The 21,494-nt window shown below is 35.7% G+C and overlaps 3 protein-coding genes across 4 annotated transcripts; 1 reads left to right on the top strand and 2 right to left on the bottom strand.

Moving 5' to 3' along the window:
• Positions 1–3,780: 3,780 nt before the first annotated feature.
• On the top strand, positions 3,781–7,237 carry LOC147389660 (RHOMBOID-like protein 2). Its single transcript, XM_086419948.1, has 5 exons — positions 3,781–4,250; positions 5,739–5,902; positions 6,028–6,191; positions 6,513–6,763; positions 6,875–7,237. Exons 1-5 carry the CDS (start codon positions 3,964–3,966, stop codon positions 6,984–6,986), a joined length of 978 nt encoding a protein of 325 aa, XP_086276074.1. The 5' UTR covers positions 3,781–3,963; the 3' UTR covers positions 6,987–7,237.
• A 336-nt stretch (positions 7,238–7,573) lies between these two features.
• QUA3 (S-adenosyl-L-methionine-dependent methyltransferases superfamily protein) lies at positions 7,574–12,900 on the bottom strand. Its single transcript, XM_086419947.1, has 7 exons — positions 12,325–12,900; positions 9,714–9,917; positions 9,421–9,631; positions 9,055–9,316; positions 8,596–8,970; positions 8,299–8,394; positions 7,574–8,118 (listed from the first exon to the last, which is right to left on the bottom strand). The coding sequence occupies exons 1-7, from the start codon at positions 12,745–12,747 to the stop codon at positions 7,896–7,898; spliced, it is 1,794 nt and encodes a 597-aa protein (XP_086276073.1). The 5' UTR covers positions 12,748–12,900; the 3' UTR covers positions 7,574–7,895.
• A 1,026-nt stretch (positions 12,901–13,926) lies between these two features.
• On the bottom strand, positions 13,927–19,969 carry LOC147389658 (PAS domain-containing protein tyrosine kinase family protein). Of its 2 annotated transcripts, none has more exons than XR_015171060.1 (15): positions 19,588–19,969; positions 17,790–18,204; positions 17,576–17,686; positions 17,381–17,485; positions 16,650–17,244; positions 16,310–16,350; positions 16,152–16,220; positions 15,967–16,067; positions 15,766–15,844; positions 15,559–15,657; positions 15,402–15,470; positions 14,995–15,044; positions 14,485–14,566; positions 14,312–14,390; positions 13,927–14,221 (listed from the first exon to the last, which is right to left on the bottom strand). XR_015171060.1 is itself a non-coding variant. In XM_086419945.1 (15 exons), the coding sequence occupies exons 1-15, from the start codon at positions 19,869–19,871 to the stop codon at positions 14,119–14,121; spliced, it is 2,298 nt and encodes a 765-aa protein (XP_086276071.1). In that variant the 5' UTR covers positions 19,872–19,969; the 3' UTR covers positions 13,927–14,118. The 2 variants fall into 2 exon arrangements, 1 of the variants encoding a protein (XP_086276071.1); XM_086419945.1 differs by having other exon boundaries at positions 14,312–14,406.
• Positions 19,970–21,494: the final 1,525 nt, after the last annotated feature.

Here is a 21,494-nt window from a genome sequence, read left to right as displayed (position 1 = left end):
TTATATTTAAGTAATTTAATTTTATGTGCGAGATTCAGGTAATAGCTAAGTTATAAAAATAAAAATAAAAAAATTACTAAAAAAAGATTAAATATTTTAATATTTTTTAAAAAAATACTATTTTTTCAAAAATTACCAAAAATAATTTAAGTTGATGGAGTCCAATGTTTTAATGTGGTTTTTTTTTTAAACATTATTTTACCTAAAATGCCCCTTGAAGGATTAAAACGCTGGTCTATATAATATTTTAATAACTTGCTTTAACACCCCATATGAGAATATCACATTAAAATGTTAGACAGTCCAATGCTTTAATAACTTTCTTTAATACCCTAAAGAATAATATTACATTAAAACGTCGGGCAGTCCAGCTAGTTACTAAAATGATGGACGGTCTAGCGACTTAAATTATTTTTGGTAATTTTTAAAAATTAGTTTTTTATATAAATATTTAATTCACTTTTTTATATAAATATTTTTCTCTCGGGATACATAATTGTACATCCCTATAAATATGTGCAGTTGTGTATCCCAAGGAAAAGAATCAATGATTTTAGCACATGTCACATTAGAGGGCGTGTGTTAGAGGGGGTGTCAGAAAATCATTATTCTTTTCTTAATGGGGGGGAGTTTTCTATTTAGGGATCTCTTTTTGTAATTCCAACCGGTCTTTAAAATAGAGAAAGCCTCTCTAAAATATTGTTCACCTCGAGTCATCATTCGCCATATTTTAATACCAATTTTATCCCTCTTTTTTTTTTTTTTTATTAATGTAAAAAAATGATCTTCTCTTTATCACGAATATATTTTAAATATAAATTTTGTCTCTTTCACTTTTCAACTTTTTCAAGTAAATTGATTTACAGAAAGAACCGTTTGGAGACCAAATTTGTTTGGTATCAATTTTAAAAAAAATTTAGAGACGTGGATTGGACGACGATTTTAAACTGACATTTTCCTTGCCAAAATTTTCAATTAAGAAGAATTTCACTTTGACAAGCGTAAACCAAACACCATGTATTATGAAGGAGTTTTAGTCAAAGGTTGATCGAATTAAGTAGGACACGTGGGCCATGATCTGACTATTTTAGGTGTGATGATCATATAAATGTAGGGAAAGTCTGTGATTGTTAGGTAGCGAACTGAAAGAGTAACTTGTAAGCAACACAAGTGTTTCAAGTTTCAACCAACCAAATCCACCTTCGCACAGCTTTCTTATTCCTCACCTACTCCACGTGTAACCACTGCAACGTCACACTATGAGTCCAATTGGTCCGTCTTAGTTGCTAAATAACACATTTTGCTTATAATAATTGACGTACAAATGAGTCAAATGAAATGTCGAATATTTTATGCAATGCTACAAAGACTACGTCGTGGTTTTGATTTAATATTCCACATTTTTAAACAAAATCAAACAGAGACTAGGAAAGTGGGAGCAAAGACAACCTGTTGTTTCCTTAAAAGAAAGCATTTCAAGTGAAGAAAAAAACGCCAATAATTCAGACTTGGGTTATAAATTAGTTCAAACGATAGGATTTGAAGATTGAACATTAAATGATTAAATAGATTTGGTAGCGCCGACAATGATCCAAAATATATCCAATGGCCGAATCAATCCAAACCAGTCTAATCTAGAAAAACATGAAAAATTGGATTTGGCTGTATCGCAATCTGCTCTAAAAAAAAATTCAACCCGAACATATTTTAATATTTTTTATTATTCATAATTTCATATAAATTCATGTAGATAACATGTTTTAGCCTTTTAGATTTCCCTCTATTTTTGTAGTTGAAAAGTGGATGTTTAAAATAATAAAAAAATTTATATCATCTTTTAATTTTTTAAATATTGATAATTTGAAAATAAGGCATGTGTTCGGATTAAATTAGGCCGGTTTAAACTTAAGCATGAAATGAAACAGGTTCGATTCAATTCACATATTCATTAATCCAAATGGACTAGGGACATGATTAAATTTTTTTGGACCTATATTGGAGTGATACTGATTCGATAACGAACCGATCCATTGGCAGACCACCAAAAGATTTTACTAACTAAGCTAGTTTTGTTGATCATATTATGGGACTTTCTCTAAGATTAAATTCAAAAACCAAATAAGACCCACATCTTACCTTTATATGATTTCTCAAAAAAGAAGCAATTAAGTACCATTTGTATGGAAGTCCCAAAAGAACAAAACATCAAATAAAAACAACCAAAAACTACCATTGAGTTTTGACTACTCTAAAGAGAATAATGTGAGGTGTTGATCACTAATACTTGTCTGCTATGTTCATCACGCCTATTTCGCCACATGGAAGCTTATGCTCGCCCAACAATGCATTGAATATGTGGCCCACTACTTGGTGAATTTGCTGATCATCAACCTTATAATGATCTCTAACCGTTCAAATTTGAGCATTTGTCATCATGGGTTTTGTCCAAAATCCTTTTCAAGGTTTATTATTTATTAATGAAGTAAGAAATATTCAACTTCAACAGCTAAGTAACACCCATGAGCCTAATTTCAAGTGCCAAGTGGTAATAATAGGTTTGGTCAATGCTAGAGCTGGACACCTCTAGTTTCTTCTTAATTTAAAATTTTTGATTATTAATTATTTGATTTGAAGCCGTGTGGATCTAACATACCTAAAACAAATCTTCCTACCTTTATTACACAACATCAAAACTAGATGTTTTGTTGTGAGGGGCTCTTACCTTAAAATGAAAAATTCCAAACTCAGATAAATTTGCAATTACACATACAACCTTAAATCCTTCACAAGTTAGGTTCAATCAATGGATAATGATTCTACGAAATTTTTTTATTAAATAATTGCAATTGTTTGATACATATATCATATTTCACATTTTTTTTTATTATTAATAATTTTTTTTTTTTTTTTCTTTTAAAACGAGATATCCAGATCTCTTAAAACACCTGACTAATCCTCAGGACATGTGCAGTTCCCTCCTCTTCCCCAAGAAACTATTAGTAATTTTTAAGATAAATCCACGAGGATAATCCTTAAAAGGGGATTTGAAACATTCACTTCTTAAGGCATTGTCATCTCGTACCCTTAGATGGCTAATAAATCTAATTTTAATGACATCAATAACTTGATAAAGTCAAATCGAAGTACAGTTTATGATATCATCATAGGTATACTATGATAATTCTTTTAATATCAAAAGAATTAAATTTGAATATAATGGTATACATCAAATCTTGACTTGCATATTTAAAGTAAATTTTTTTTTTTTTGAAGGTATTACATCTATGGGAGTGGATCCTTTGTAGTACTTTTCCTCTATAGTTCCTTGTAGTGAATTTTAAAGGTTGAAGGAGCACCACATCATAAAGATGCAAAAATTCAATCGTTAAGAATTGAAGTTCAAGGATCGTTCATTTTCAAAATCTTAGATCAGATTTGAAAAAATTATTCATGATCCTCAGATGCCTGAAGAGTTTGATTTTTCATTTTAACCTTTAATTTTTGTAGTATTTAATGCTCACTACAGAGGATCCCCTCCCTACATCTGCACCTTTGATAGCTTTATGAAAGACAAAAAAACAAATCCGAGGGTTGTTATTATCCAAGGAATGGGTTGCCTTAGTAATACTGAAAATGATAATAATAAGAATAATAACAATAAAATATCATATATTAAGGGTATAATGGTCATTTAACTTACTTTTATTTTTTGTCCGTTATGACTAGTTAAGTTTGAGGCAAACAAGCAACAAGGGACAAACTCTTCAATCGTTCTGAATTCTTCTCTTTCATCCGTTATATATATATTTAACTCCGTAAAGACTTCACCAATTACCTTACAAGCTACTCTTCTTCTTCTTCTCTAAATCATCACAAATCTATCAATCTTTGATTGTTTCTTGAAACATCAAAGTTCAGACAAACAGACAGACAGAGAGAAAGAGAAAGAGAGAGAGAGAGACTATGGCGGGTAATGATCTTGAGAATAGAGGAGGAGAAGCCAAGAACAGAGGGAATGGAAAGTACCCATCTTATGTTCATTATGAGGACAATTCGGAGAAAGGATGGACTTCATGGTTGATCCCCATGTTTGTGGTGGCCAACGTGGCTGTGTTTGTAACGGCTATGTACATCAATAACTGCCCCAAGAACATAGACAGATACCAAGACAAGTGTGTTGCCAAGTTCCTTCGCAGGTTTTCGTTTCAGCCCCTCAAAGAGAATCCCCTCTTTGGTCCATCTTCTTCCACGTAATGTTTCTTACCCATATCTCTGTTTCTCTTATTTCTTCTTGTTTTGATTTTTTTTTTTAAACTTAATTTATTGGTTTGTGTTCTTCTGTGTTAATTTGGCTTATTGGGTTTTGGTTTCTAAGATGTTTGGTGACATGGGTTTGTCTTAGTTGGGGATGTTCTTTCTTGTGAAATAGTTTCTATGCGATTTCCTGATGTAACTCTGTCTGATTTGATCTTCATTTTTTCGATCGGTGAGCGTGTTTTTTTTTAATAAGATCAGTAACTCGATGATGGCGGGAATTAGACCCATAGACTTTTCCAACTAAGCCATCTTCTCTGGTTTGATCTTATTTGGTCATGAAAATTGTATTTGATTGATGTTCTAGTTCCTATTAGGCCTATTTCTTTGAAGAAACATTGTGAAGTGAGGCTGAATTCATCCTGACCAGCCAAAATCGCCACGTAATTTAAGTTATTGGGACTCAAGTGATGATCTGAGGTTTTGATCTTTCAGTTTTGGAAGGAAAGAAGTCTCTTTCTTTTATTCTGATTGCATATGAACATAAAAGGCAACTCTAGTCTCTAGACAGCAAACATGGATGTGTTGTTAGCTTGAGAGGATATTCAATTTATTAGATTGTCTTTGCTGGTTCAATTGGGATACCCAAAGGTCAGAGGCCGATCTTCCTCTATGCTGTGTCCCAGCTATTTGGTTATATTTCGTCATTCAAATCTATCTCTAGTTATATTATCCGTTAAGGCATGTATAGCGTAAGTGGATTATCCTTCTTAGGTCTCTTCATGTTTTGTAAAGTGACGGAAATCCTTGGATCGATATAGTTGGTGGGTCAAAAGGTTCTTGGATTATTTGGTACGGGTCATGGATCGATAAAAAGCTTGTTTGTTGTAATAGAACCTTAAAACATATATGGTTCTCGTAAGTCATTTATGCAGAATCATGGTTTCTCAGAGTTAGAGGCCATTTAGGGATGTGTGATAAGATGTTTGGCTTGACAGAAAATGTGAATTACTGGTCTATGTACATATTGTGTCTATAAAGTATAGGATAAATGTTGCCTTTTACACACATTGGAGCATAGTTTGGTAAATTGGGGTTCTTTTTGTGGCTGGTCTCTAGTTGTCTCAAGCACATAGGTTTGTTGAACCTAGTCTAGATTCAGATTAGTCAAGCGTACACATGTGAAAAAAGAAAAAAAGAAAAGGTTTTGATTGACACCAGATCAATACAAATACATGGAGAGTCTCGAGCTTCTAAACTGCTACTCTAGGTGCTTGAATCAAGTTATTTGTTTATGAGAACTGTGAAGTTTTTTGTTGCATAATTTATTTTCTTTATGTGGAAAAAAGAACGAAAGAAAAGAATTCTGTTACTGAATATGTACTTTCTCTCATATCAACAAAATGGATTCTTTTGTTTCAATAAAAAATTAAATTAAATAAAACTCTTTTTTTTTTTTAATAGTTTTATTCCTATGTTCACAGATTGGAGAAATTGGGAGCTCTAGAGTGGAACAAAGTGGTCCATAGGGATCAAGGATGGAGGCTTATCACTAGTATGTGGTTACATGCCGGTGTTATTCATCTGCTAGTGAACATGTTGTGTCTGGTATTTGTTGGAATTCGCCTTGAACAACAATTTGGTTTTGGTAAGCCTAATTTTCATAATCTGCTTATCATTGTAGTTGGTTTGGGATTCATTCTTTTCTCTTCCGTCACTTATGCCATTAATATTTTAAGCGATTGTAATATTTTTCATGGTATGATGTTTCAGTGCTGATTGGGACAATCTACCTCTTGTCTGGATTTGGTGGGAGTGTCCTATCCACTCTTTTTATTAGACAAAATATCTCCGTTGGTGCCTCTGGTGCTCTGTTTGGACTTCTTGGAGCGATGCTCTCAGAGCTTTTTACAAACTGGACTATTTATACCAACAAGGCGAGTATTGCGTTTATGACATTTGTTTTCTTGCAAAATTTATGTACTTTTTTTTAGTAATACTAGTCTATTATTATGGTCATTATTGATATATTTAATGAAAGACGGCTTTTTCGGACATAATTGAATGAAGGAACACGATACGTTCACCTGACCCATAATTCTTTGGACAAGGTTTGATGATGATCATAAGCTTGTATATTTGTAAAAGTTGTTAAATGAAATACTGTTAATGACTTCTATAGAAGCCGTGATAATAGGGTGATTTGCATATATTCATGTGTTTTATTAACATCTTACCTTCCTTTCTTTCCCTTACAGGCTGCAGCACTAGTGACACTCTTGTTCATCACTGCCATCAACTTAGCCATTGGTATATTACCTCATGTCGATAATTTTGCCCATATTGGAGGATTCTTGACCGGTTTTCTTCTCGGCTTTATTTTGCTTCTCCGTCCCCAATTTGGGTGGATAGAGCGACATAATATTCCATCCAATGTTCGTGTCAAATCCAAATACACGTCACACCAATACATATTATGGGTTATTGCATTGATTTTACTGATTGCAGGGTAAGCTTTACCATCCCAAACATATATTACTAAGGTCATGTGTTATATGGTATACTAGTATATTCTAGCTTTGTGGAAATTTACGTCCATTACTTCTTGCAAACTTTGCAGATTTGCAGTGGGACTAGTGATGTTGTTTCGAGGAGAAAATGGGAATAAGCATTGCCATTGGTGTCATTACCTGAACTGTGTTCCCTCCTCAAGGTGGAAGTGTGAGAGTTGATTGATGTTTGTTGCTCCCATTTCTCTTCTTAAGTCTTCACGCCATCTGATCCTTTTTTTCCCGTTTGTTCAATTACTTTCACCTGTATACATGCATAGCTTTAAGAATTGATTTCTTTATTTATTCTATTTGGATCTCAAGAGTGTTGTTAAATTACTTCATACCAGATTTTTTCTTTATGTATTTGTTCAGAATTGGTCAGAACTCAACAGTGTTGTATTTGATGTGCTTTTTTTTCTTTGGTTACTAAATATGATGGAAATGGATATCCAATGTTCTAAACTAAAAGGTCTAAAATTCTGAATAAGAAAAAAGGTGAAGTCACACCTCCTTCATTTCTGTGGTAAATAAGAGATTCCTCCTTGGCTTCATAAATTTACAACCACCACCAATTTATTATCATTTAATAATTAACATGGATGAAGACTTTTCATTTAATTTTGACCAAAATATTGATAAGGACCTTCAAAAAAAAAAAAAGACTTAGATAATAAAGGGGTACTTTTGAACTTCAAGACAATGCGTTATCATATTTTCTCAAAGTCAAATATCAAGAGGGGCGAATCAAAATATATTGGATCATGAGAGGCATATCTAATTATCCATATAATAAAAGAGGTGAGTCAAGAAACAAATTGGATCCTTTGGATCTCCCTAGACCCTAGTGATCTTAGGAATGTTATTTGTAAGGATGCCCACTATGACAGGGTGTAATTTCTTCTCTAGAAATAAGAATAAATAAATATTAAGGAAAAGCAGCTCCTATACTAGGAAATAAAAACAAAACAAAACAAAAAAAAAAAGAAAGGCATGGGGGGAAAAAAACTGATGTTGTGGACAGTTTTTTCTTTAGCTTTGAAAAAAAGGGAAAAATCTTAAATCTATATTGTAAAGAACAGAAGTGCCAAGTTAATGGGAAGCTGATTCTAGCTTCCAAAAATTCTTGGTTGCTACAATAATTCTTTCATTCCCATTTGATTTTGATTCTTTTTCATGCACGATGGCCGTCCACCTTATTGCATGAGCAATCCGTCCCACTTTCTCAATGACTTCAGGAGAATCTCGAATGACAACTGTTCCTTCTGGACGCAACATACGATCAATCTCCACCATCAAATCAACGAGATTACATCTGCAACCGAAGTTCCAAAACTCTCAATAAATCATAACTTAATCAAAAGATTCATTAGAAATGAAATGAAATAATCCACATCTTTGAAATGTATTTCATCATGGCATTGTACATGGTTCAATACTTAATTGAAACACAAATGAGCAGTTTGTAAAGGTGGATGGTCATAAGTTAGATTACCTCCTCTTGCTCGAGCCAGGATATTTTATGAGCGAGTCGATGCTGGAAACATGAATGAGATCATAGGTTCGAGGATACGTGGAGAAAGGCTCGCACCTATCACAAGCAACCAAACCATTAGTGAACTGTTTTCTAGTTCTACGTGAATGGGTCTGAACATTAATCCATTTTATTAAATATAACAACATGGCTATAGCAAGAATGAAAAAGGTAATAGAAATGGCTCAAAAGTCAGCACATAAACATATTATATTTTTTGATAGGTCATAATCAGAATATATTGCAACAATAACTTACCAATCATGGGAGACACCAATAAGGCCTCTGTCATAAATCACACCAAGTGTTGATGGCTTGCGAGGAGGAACAACGTTCATCACCCAGACAGGATCAGACAACAATGCTGCTGCAAAGCCCCCAAAAAATGCGTTCATGTCCATAACGTTGCGTATAGCTGGAGTTCCAAGCTTCAAGTTGAGAAACTTCTTGTAGTATGCAACCCTTCTTTCCCAACGACGAGTGTCGGCTTCAAACACGTCAATCCCATTTTTCAAGAGTGTGGCTCTTGGAGGAGGTTTAGTTAGCCGCTCTGGCCAGTTTGGAATGGTTCCAACCGCATGTTCTCCCTTGAGAGCTGGAATCTTACTGATACAGTTCTTCAACTTGAAGTACCTGTAAAATGGTTGAATTAGACATACATTTCTAGGCACGAGGTTTGAGCCTTGGAGAAAAAGAATGGATTATCCAGAAGCTTACCATGCATGGCTTGGGTCATCTGATTCAGCGCACAATTCAAGCCCAAATTCATTTTGGTTGGGGAGACATGAATCTGTTGAGGGCTTTTTCCAGATGACAGTGTTCCCATCCACAACTATCAGCTCATAACACAAGGCTCTTGCAATAGCCTGAAGATCGGCCCATTCCTTGTCTTGTTTAGGCCACTGTACAGGGGGACCAGAGATAACAAGGTAACCCCCAGGTCGAAGTAACCGATCAACTTCAACAAAATATGTTCCATCTGCAAAGGTAAACTTTCTTATTGATCAGATAAAATGCCGCAAAGTTGAATATCAGAAGTGCATAATATTGCATAGAAAAACTTCTAAGAAAGAGGTAACTCACTGTAGGCAGTAAAGGGGATCAAACATCGAGAACAGTGCACCATGTCAAAGGCATGTGCAGGAAATGGCAGACGGCGAGTGCCAAGCATGGCAACAAATGCTGGTATTCCCCTTTCTAATGCAAACTGTATTTGTGCTTTGTGAGAATCTCTTGGAGCAAACGATAGGGTTAAGATGTCCTCCTTAAGAAGGTAACCCCCAAAGCTGGCAACCTGCATGAGAACAGATATATGTGATTTTTCAAGAAATTAATCACTAGTATAATCTCGAAGTTACACAGCAATACACTCATACCCCACATCCCATATCCAGAGCCGTCCTCAGAACCCCTCCACTTATAGGAATATACTGTCCAAGTTTTTCAATATATGATATGGCTCCTTCAGGAAACATTGTACCACCACCTGGGAAAATAAAATATGGGCCTTCTTCTTTCATCCAGCCCTGATGGCCTTTCCTTTCAGCAATTTTGTTGTGTGGCATGTTGCTGTGCCATATCTGCATACAAAAGGCCAAAACTTTAAGAATTAGTGATAAATTCGGTGTCGTATCAAATCTCAACATGGAGCATGTGTCATCATTCAAAAAATATGAAGAGGGAACAATTGTCTTCAACTTTTCGTTTTAGTTATTCATTTTGATAGATGAAAATTTAAGTGAAGGAGAAGCATGGGTACTCATGATACAGTGTCAGAGACACTGACACACAAAACTATACGCCTACACATCTGGACAGTTTAATCCATGTTTCAAGAAATAAACATATTAAAAAAAAAGAATAGTTCACGAAAAGTTTGTAATGTAGAAAGAATATTTAAATAAGCTTTGCATAAATGAAAAGCCTGATAACTATTGCATAAAAATATCAGAAAACAAAATGTTTGAATAAATTAAAATCTATTTTAAAAGGTGTTAGCATTTGTCTTCCATGTGGCTACAACATAGTGTCCAAGTCCAACACAGCGAACTCTTAACATGTGAGTGTCCTTGTTACATAGATGAAAATTATATGCAACTCCTGTAATAGATTGGGGAAAATTTTATGTTTGCACTTTTAATTAATAGCATAAAAACCCATAATTGTTGCATAATCACTTTTTCCTACTTAACAAAACTTCAAATCCATCACAAGCAACTCAATACCACTTACGTTGAAAATCAATGAACTGCCATGTATAAACTAGGCTAGGAGAGGTTTGATCAACCTAGTTATAGATGAAGTAATTCTTCATATTCAAGAACATGTACCTTAGAGCATGTTATTTGCAAATGGTGTAGCATTAGTTCATAAGACTAGAGGAAGTCGACACAAAACTAAAATCATGGAGAGGCGTTGGAGACCGAGAGCTTTAGAATAAACAGAACCAGTCCCGACTCCCGAGTACTTAAGAGTATAAATTTTTGTAAAACAATTGATAGTCTGGAACTAGCTTGAGGCGTCCACTTTCGTTATATGAGTCTATTATACATAAGGATGAAGAAAACGAGGAAGATGTTATCAATAGGATTAGAGTTGGATGGTTGAAGTGGAGTTGTGCTCTTGAAATGCTATGTGATTGGTGCATACTAATCAAATCAAAATGAAATTTTTATACAACAGTGGTAAGATCAACTATGCTTTATGGAACTGAACATTGGATGGACAAGAAGCATCATGTTGGTAATTGAAGGTAGCAAGGATGACAATGCTCAGATGGATGAATGAAAAGGCTAAAAAGATAAAACACTAATGAATTAATTCAAGAAAAAGTACCAGTAGCTCCAATAGACAATAAACTAAGAGTAAGTCGATTGACATGGTTTGGGCATGATCAATGAAGGCCAATTACATCTCATATTTTGAAAAATAGTCAAGTTGAATATTCTAAAAGAGTGAGAGAAAGAAAAAAAAGAAAAAGACGTGGATTGAGAGTGGTTATGAGCACACTTTCGATGACATAAGACATGGCACTGGATATAGCGGAATGTAGGAATATAATTTGTTTCTGCAGAATCTACATAAAAAATTTAGATAACTAAATAATGATTTTTTTTTTTTTAATAAAAGAATGTTCTATATTTATGCAAAATTATAATTAAATACCATTTTTCGATAACTTTCTCTACATAATATTAAGAGTAATGATAATCTGACACCCCCACGTGGCATACTCAAAATACTCTCCTGACGTGGGATGTGCCAAAACCATAGATTTTCTTTCATCGGGATACACTACTGCACAGATTTACAGGGATGTGCAGTTGTGTATCCCAAGGTATAAAGTATATGGATCTAGTACATGCCACGTTAGGAGAGTATGCCATGTGAGGGAGTTAGATTATCACGACTCTAATATTAAATGCTATAAAAAATTATTTATGAAACAAATCAATTCAACAATTTCTTTGCATATTTTAGTTATACAGACTCCAATATCTTGCATGCCCAACAATAGCAAAGAAATATATGCCTTTGGGTCTGATACATAATAAACCCCAGCGGTTTTTATATTTCTTCCTTGTGCCCAAGCATGTTTTCAATGAACCTCACCTTAAAGTGTGCCTCATGGCACAAGCTTCACAAGCCTTTAAAAACAGTGTCTTGGAGTATGCCACTATCAAAGCCATTGTTGTCTAGCATCTAAAAACTATTCCAACTTAAAAAAGGAAACCTCACACAACATTTCTCTGTCTTCAAGAGAAGTATTACTCCAATCATGGAGATCTGAATTCTGAAGTACAAAAATTGATAGATTCAGAACATATAAGCACACCAAGTTCGTAAAGTTAAAGAGCTATTGGTGTAATTTCAACAATTGAACACATAACATTAATCTGTAACTAAAATTCTGGATCAAAACTTCTAATCAGGAAATTGAGACACATCGATGCACGATCTTAAAGATCATGAACATCATAGAAATACCTTGTGCAAGCTCTCCGGCCACTGAACCGGGATCCGGTACCCACTTGGAGGCGGGATCAAGCACAGAGGCGTCTCCTCCGGTACCGGACAGTGCCGTTCCCGGTAAAAATTCATCTCTCGGCTGAGCTGACTGTTCTTTTGGGGATTCTCACAAGGCATGTGATCCACCGCTTCGGCAGGGCACGCTTCAATGGTCAGCTGTTGCCCGATCTCCACCATCGCCACCATTATCTGTCTCTGCCGCGGATCGGAGTTCGAGAGGACGAGGGCTTGGCGACCTCGGGCGGCTAGAGAGTCACCGAGTGGAGTGAAGACGAGGAGGAAGAAGAGGAGTACGGCACCGAAGAACGCAGCAGAGACGAGATCGAGGAGTCTCCATTGGCGATAACTTCGTTTCGAAGATGGGAGATTCAAGTGCCCCATTTTCTAGTTTTCAGATCGGATCAATTTCCCATTTTAGGTTAAAAATTCTAGGGTTTTTGGTTGGTGTAGATTCGAGATTCGAGAATCGAAATCTCTCTCACTCGAACAGTAGAGAAGGGAAGAAAAGAAGATGAAAGAGAGGGAGACTTGTTGAGTGAACGCAGACGTGGTGGGCAACAGAAGAAGTAAGGATTTGCTGTTAAAAATATAGGATGTTAAGCTGTTTAATGAATCAAAAAGGCCAACACGTGTCCCCCCAAAACGTGAAACTGGAGATGCTTGACTGCCTCACCATGTTTTCTTGGCACGTTAGAATTTTATCGATCACTTCATATTTGCTACATATCTACCCAGCCAATAATGAATTAACACCTGTCGATATGTCTTTGACTTATGGGGTTCTGTGACCACCGTCAAGTTAACTTTTTTTTTTATTATTTTATTTTATTTTATTGGGTGCGTTAGTTACAGACTTACAGTTTGAACAAATATCTTGGATTTGGTGGACTATGATGCCAAGAGTTAGGGCATCTTCCATTCTGATTTTGGGAATTTCTAAGTCAATCCAAGAATAATTGTATTCTGATGTGCTGTTCCATGGTAGGTAATCATGTTTATCTTAAGGGATGTAAAGGAAGTTGTGATAGCATAAGCAATCAAAATACATAAAATATTATATTTTCAATGTCATATTTTGATTATGTTACAAAATTTGATATTGGTTCATTGGAACCATATAAATCATAAGAATAATGATGATTACACGCAGTAAATCGCATACGGTCTGTACGCGGCAGATGTAGCAAGGGTTCTATAGATCCATTGATCTCTTTCTTTGTGTATCCCAAAAAAAAAAGATATATGATTCTCTACCCTTGCCATGCACAAACCGCGCATGATTTTCCACGTGCATTCATCATGACTCAGACCCTAATGAATTTATTTTTAAAGAAAATCCCAATTTTTTTGAAATACGTTTTCTTTAATAATTAGAGTGCCATGAACTAGGTGTGTCAATGTTCCAGTTCTGATTCCTTTGATTTTCCTCGATTTTGGTTCTCAAATCAATGAAACCAGAGTTGAACAGGGTCAAAATTCTTGGTTTCTATGGGTTTCTATCAATTTTGGTTCTCAATTGATTATATTCAAAATGTATTGGTACTAACCGATTCCCTTAAATAAAGGATAGAGAATTGTCTTTCAATTTGATTCCAATTAAATGGATACTAAGATCGATGTACAAACGTCAAAAGTTTCACAAATTTGTTTTTTAGTTTATGTTTTGCTCTAAAACCTTCTGCAAAAGCCATCTATTCTTCGATGTATTACTGAGGAACAATAAACTTTCTGCAAAAACAAGTCTACACACTCCTACGGCTCGGAGCTCCCGTGGGCTGGCGCTGCTCGGAGTTCTTGGATCAAATCAGTCATTCTCTGGATTAAGTCTTGGAATGAAGGCCGACTTTCGGGCACACTGCTTGTTTTCACCGTCACAACAGTTTAGTTTCAATTAGTTATTATAGTTTCACTGGATAACTGTGAGAAATTATTGGGATCTCATTACCTTTCCCAGCAATCCTGGATGATGTTTGAGAGACGAGGATCCATGCCTTCCGGTATATCTAACCTCCGATCCATGAATCCTACAATGCCAACAACCTAAATCAGGAAAGAAGAATGGTTAAGCCCAGCAATCTCGAAAGTTCATCTGAAACTTATGTGTTTGATTATGCATACCTGTAGGGAATTTAGGTTGGCCCATGGGATCGATTCGGTCACTAGTTCCCATAGTATTACACCAAAACTGAACACATCAGACCTATTTGAATAACAAGAAACATTGATATATTAGCAAATAATTGTGAACCCCTCCCCTCTATCCGAGATATGTGGTCTTCTGAATCAATCCTGATCATTCAACAGATGACCTCTAAAATGCTGACATAGGTTACACACCCGATAAATCATATGGGCAGTAAGACATCGACATCCTGATCTAGAGCCGTAGTTTTTCAAACAAGGTACAAAAATGAATCCAAATGATCTGGATTTTTGGGTTCTCAGGCTTTAGCCATACATGAGAAATCTCACCAATTGAACGGTCTGAACTGAGGAATTTGTGCATTACTCACATAGTAGGGTTGTTTAGGCTTAATAGAGACCAATTTAATTGGGGTGGTCCATCATATATTTCGCATAAAAGAAACCCATTTAGCTATTTATAGAAAATTCAGTTTAGGTGATCACTTTTCATTTGAAGGTTCGTTTCGGAGAACTTCGGGTGCCATCCATTGTGGCTGCATTAAAAAACATAAATCTTCCATGAGCACATATGGATAAAAGAACTTGCTCATTTACATAAACATCAAGATACATGTCAACATGGTAATAAATTGAACAGTTGTAATCAAGCAATTGAGACCATCTCAACCGAGACAGATCAAAACATTCAATGTTTTGGTCAATTAAATACCAAAGCAACTTTGGGTACTTTAGTCTGTTTATTGCCAAAAGAGAGGGTCTAATTAAGAGTAGTTGATAAAATCAATTTTTGTGATTTAGACAAAATCAAGACTATCTCGACCGAAACAATTCAAAACATTGGATGTTTTGGGTCAATATTTTGTTCTAGTCAGCAAAAAACAGATCCTTACTGTTCCTCTTCCAGATTTTGCCGTCAAGAAGGTTGCATTCTTCCATTTTGACAAGCCAAAGTCTCCAACCTGACAAAGAAGAAGCAGATGACTTATCTAAACCACAACTCATACTCCAATTACACAGTTTAAACAAATAATAAACCTCGCATTATACCTTGACAGTCCAGTTTCTGTCAACAAGTAGATTAGAAGATTTCAAATCTCTATGTACTATTGGTGGTTTTCTGAGATGCAAATAGTTCACACCTCTAGCCTGCAACACAAAGGTTTAAGAACTTTACCCAGACTTCTTTTGAGAGATTTCAAGAAGAAAATTGAATTCAGAAAGGAAAAGAAAACAAGAATTTGCAGAGATACGTACAACGTCAAGGGCCATCCTCAAACGGCGTCTGATGTCCAATGACTGACCATTTCGGTGTAGTGTTTTGAACAGACTACCCCTGCTCAATGTAAACAAAGTGGGACTACTGAGACACCAAATCCAGGAACCATTAAGAAGCATATATGTTATTTGTTCCATACTTCTAAGGTTATTTGAAAAAAAAAAACGCACTTATATTACCTAGGTAAGAACTCTGTCACCATAGCAAGTCGTTCGGGAGAATATACTGCTCCCATGAACAGTAATACATTTGGATGCCTCAATCTTTTCATTATAGTAATCTGAAAATGAAATTATGAAGTCAGATCACTTTTTAACTTTACAAAAACAATACAATTTAAGAGTTCAGCATTGGGTTTCTATACCTCCTTTTTGTAGTCCAGTAAAGTCTCTTCATGATAATCACTCGCAAAATAAACTTTTATGGCAACATCCTTATAATCAAGAAAAAATAATAATTATTAAATCATGAATTTTATGCATCCATATGGTTTTCTTCTATATATATGAAATTAACATGTACCGATCCATTCCAAACTCCTCGATGTACAACAGCATATGAACCTGACCAGTAGGAAAAAGAAAGAACCACCCAGTTAGAAACTGAACTGTCCTGCCTAGTTTTTCCTTCTCTAACCTTTGTGTAAGCCCTTCAATTTCCCCCCACGCCCAAATATTTAAAAGATAAATAAATGAACCATCATTATTTTGGAGAGATTCTACTGCCACCAATTTTTTCTAAGAGCATCCCAATTCATATGTAAATCACAAGAAATTAGCACACATCTTGGGGTGCCGTTAGTAAAAGTTGGTGGGGCAATAGAAGCACTCTTATTTTATATAGTTTTACCAAAGATTTTTACCTCGTCCAATCTCCTCCCCTACATATAGATCTTCCCATTGAATCTCAGTGTCATCAATTGGAATAGACTCATCATCCCCTTTTGATGATGAATATCCGTGGCTACTACCAGTGCTCTCGATTGAACTCAACAATGTTGGAGACATAGTAATCTTTGGACTTTTATGTACCGTAGCCTCCGCTTCTAAAGCTTCTTCTAAGTTCTCGGGATTAGCTAGTGGTTCCTCAACAACCTCTTCCAAAGTTAACCTCGTTTGTGGAATTCCAATTTTAGGAATTTCATAACACTTGTCACACTCCAGCCAAGAGGTGACAAATGGATTTCTGTTTGTCACAGAAGAATCCCCCTCCAACTTATGCTGATTCCTTGTCCCCTTTCCGTCCAAATTTTCATGTTTGACGACACCCATTTTCTCGATACCAACATAGTGGTGTTCCAAAGACATTCCCCTTGAGACTCTAGGGGGGTTCAAAGCACTCCCCATAGCATTGTTTGGGGAAATTCCAGCAAAACTGTGTGATTGAACACTTCTACTCTCTTCTTGGACTTGATTAACTCTTCCCCTGATATTTAACTTCCCTAATACCTTTTCTGCCTGCAATGAGATGGTTTATGAGATTAGACATGCATGATATTGGGCAGAAATTAAATGCACAATATGCTTAAAAACAAAAATACACTCTCCAGAGAATTAATATCCTCAGATAGTGTAAAGAGTAAGACCGCATTACAATTTTGGAGGGATGAACAAATCCAAGAATGGGTTCCGCTTTCTTGTGGTTGTTCCCTTCAGTAGTATTCTTTCCAATAGGAAATCTGAAAGTGGGCTTCAATCCCTGGAAAGATTTGCATATTTTGTTAAGAGGTCCCTCATTACTGAGAACAGGAAATTAAGTACAGAAACAACCAAAGAGACTTTAGCTTACCTTTTCTGCTTTGGCATCTTCGGTATCTGGTGATGGCTCTCCATTTCTTGAACTTGCACATGCACCACAAGAATCATCACCACCACGTCGACGTGAGAAAGCTTTGAGAGCCTGTTTTTTATAACCCCCAAAAGCATAACACTCATAAGTACTTCGATGTAGAGGAAAACACGAGAAAAAAAAAAAAAGAAAAAAAAAGTTAAGTAATAAGCACCAGATTGGAAACAGAAGATGAAATCTGTGGGACCGATACAATTTGGGGCTGTGGGTGCCATTGGATCCTTGTCATGTTAAGCTTTGGTTCTTTAGGCGGGACATCAGCATGAGAATGATACGTTCTTAGGTTTTCTGAGTTTGTAATACCAAAAGCAGCAGCCTCACTTGAGACAGTAATAACACCAACAAAGTCACCGTCCTCATACAATGGGCTTTTTGTTATTAACGCCATAAACAACTCACCGGACCTTTTCTTACAAGGAAACTGACCTGACCATGATTCACCAATACTCAACCTTTCCATGATTTTCTCAACGGAAGCACAGTTATGTTCCTCAATAAACAGATCTTCAAGTCGTCGTCCATATACTTCATGGTGCTTCCAACCATAGAGAGTTTCGGCTGAACGGTTCCTGAAACAGGGAAGACATCATTAGATATATAATCAATTTTGGAAGTCACCTAACTATTAGAAACTAGCCTTGGTATGAGTTCTGCCCAGTATTATACATATTTACAAGAACCTTTTAAAATTAATCTAAGATCTCAGGAAATGAGATGACCAAATGTAGGTATCAAGTCCCTCTAGTCTTGGCCATCCTGTTATATTTTTTTGCCTTTTATTCTGTTACCCGAATTTTTGAGGTAACGTTTTTTACCCAATTTGGTAATTATTTGTCCTAAGGACTAGTAGTGAAAAATTCTCAACTCTCATCCATGGATGTAGGCATTGTGAGCGATAGTCCCACATTGCCTGGGTATCATGACCTTGGGCTATATATAAACCTAAGGCAATCTTCACCTTACAAGCTGGTTATGTGAGGAAGAGTTAGGCCCATGGGCTTCTACATGGTATCAGAGCAGGTAACCACAAGGATGTAAGAGACACGTTACACGTGAGGGGGAGTGTGAGCAATAGTCCCACACTGCTTGGGTATCATGACCTTGGGCTATATATAAACCTAGGGAAATCCTCACCTTACAAGCTGGTTTTGTGAGGATGAGTTAGACCTATGGGCTTCGAAAGGCATAGTTTAACCTCATAAATATTTGCTTCTTGTGTTTCTTGTTTATTTCATCATTTACATCACTATATCTAGGGATCCACACTCATACATCCAAGTAAGCTAAGACGTCTGGAAATTAGATGACCACCTGTAATGATTTTGTCCCACATGACCAGCCAACCCACCATGGCCACAAATTGGAATCCTCATCATTAAATTTGGTGGAAATTAAGTTGATCACACATGAAATCAATTCGAAGAAATCAATCTCCACTTCATATTATGGTATAATTTACAACATGGAGTTTTCTCTTCATAGTGGAATCAGTGTCGATCTGTGGATGTACCGAACAACGTAAATCTCTTTTGTTCTTTCTGTGCTTGCATATTTGTTTATTTTTCTATATTATTTTCAGATAAATTTCTTTACACGTTAAACCGGTTCTTGAAATCTTAGATAAACCCCTGTACTTTTTTTCCATATAAATATACAGACAAGACAAGCAATAAATCCTAACTACTACAAATAAGCAAATTAAAACTTCAGTCTTGCTTATTACACTAACAAATATGATTTTTTTATTATTTTAAAGTTCTATCTTTTATGAAAATTAAACATTTTTGAGCTTTGTTTACTTATAACTGTTTCATTAAAAACCACTAAGATCATATCTCTATCTCTGTCTCTTATTATGATTATATATTAAAAGCAAAACAAGATCAATAGGTAATCAAGAAAATCACAAAAAAAGAAATAAATAAATAAAATGGATCATGTTGGTTACAAACCAGTAAACGATCTCTCCATCAGAAGCTCTGCAAACATAAACTGCGTTTCCCATCAATTGCAAAACTCTTCCGTAAGGACTCCTCGACGAGAAAACCCCAGGTAATCTTCCCCAACTTGAATTCAAACACTCCTCTCCTCCTCTCCTTCTCTGTTCTTCCTCTCTCTCCTTCACCATCATCTCGAACTGCTCTGTAAGCTTCGCGTGACTCGCCTCCAAGTCTTGAAACCGATTCAGTAGAACTGTGAACAGGTTCGTTCTCAACTCGTCTTCCTCTGCGGCCATTGAGTTGGTCTTCGTGTCGGATTTCGATCATCGATTGGGTGAGGTGCGTAATGCGCATTTCTTACGGGATGATCGTCTGCCCTCTCTCTCTCTTATGTTTTTTTCTTTCTAAAAAATTTGGACTTATCCTGAGTTCGTCAGGAAACTGCCACGTGTCGTATTGCCGCACCAAGAAGCCTTTTATGACCCACCACGTGTCCTAATCGAAATCCAGGAAGTTTGTGACCTGACGCACTTTAGTTCCGACTCTTGAGATTAGACTACAGACACCACGGTTGGTCCTCAATTCCGTAAAACTAGAAAGTAGGATTTGTTTATTTACATAAATGACCCTGACTTGATTAGATAGTTGCGACACAATATGTCTGGATTACACGTGTACTTTGTGATAGATATTTATGACCTTATAATACCTCTAGATTACATGTGTACTCTAATGGTTAACTATCTCGTGCGGCGGTGTTGTGCTGTAATCATACAACACCACTCAAGTTTTTCTTTTTCTTCACATCCACTGGCGGTCCTGACTCTCTTAGTCAACATTACTATCAAATGATATTTGTGAGAGATTTTTCGAGTCGGATACTTGATTTTTTGAAAATGGTTGGTTGGAGGACGTTAAACCAAAAAAAGCATTCTCAATTAAAATGCCAATCTATAAAGCGCTGATAAGAAGATGAAACAAATCCCAAGGATAAAAAGCTAGTTGGATCAATTGTGACAGGGATCACTCGCTCGAGTACAATACTACCTATGGAAGGAGATAAAACGCTTTCATTTAATATCACAATTGAAACTCCAATTCAAGAGCTTTATCGATATATTTTCAAGATAACTATGGAAGAGTTGTTGAACATTATTCGGACTCGTAGCTCTAAGATGACTGGCATGAATGTGTCGAAATGCTACTTCGTGTCAATACTTTTGCCCATATTGGAGGATTTTTTATTGGTTTCCTTCTTTGCTTTCGTGTGCCATACTCCGCCACTCAGTTTGGTGGTTGTCGATCGTACCCAACAAAAAACCACCAAAAATCTATTTTTGGCATCAACAAAAATCAGGATGCCAAACTCTCGGCTATTTTGTTTTAGAAAAATAGGGGAAAGTTTTTTTTTTTTTCTTCAAATAGTCTATAAATGCAAGATTCGTTAAATATAGGTTTTCTCTTCGATATAAACTAAAAAGAACTAACCATGATAAAGCTTAAAGACTTGATGATTCATCATACGATGAAACCAAAACAATAAGAGAAAAAACTTATAACTGCTATTAAGTTTGGACTTAATTTTTTCATTATTAATACATTAAGATTCTTCGACATCAAGCAAAGATGTGAGTTATATAATATAACTCTTAATCAAAAGTGACAATTAATCATCATCATTACTAAAGCATCATCTCAAGATTTGGGTTCGCTAAAATCAAATTTGTTCCTCCATTCCACTTGTCTAGAACCGAGTCTTCTTAAAAATGACAACTAATGATCAAATAAACTCCATAATTACAAATATAACACGTGGGAACCTGTAGATTTACTTGAAGGTATAGTTGTAGAAAACATTTTCAAAAGGAAAACGAATTCCTTGGGAAAGTTAAACAGATCACATTTTCAAAATTTTCTAT

This window comes from Akebia trifoliata, chromosome 12 (assembly GCF_017979445.1).
Source record: "Akebia trifoliata isolate Shusen 1 chromosome 12, ASM1797944v1, whole genome shotgun sequence".
NCBI lineage: Eukaryota > Viridiplantae > Streptophyta > Magnoliopsida > Ranunculales > Lardizabalaceae > Akebia > Akebia trifoliata.
This window is presented reverse-complemented; position numbering and strand designations above follow the sequence as displayed.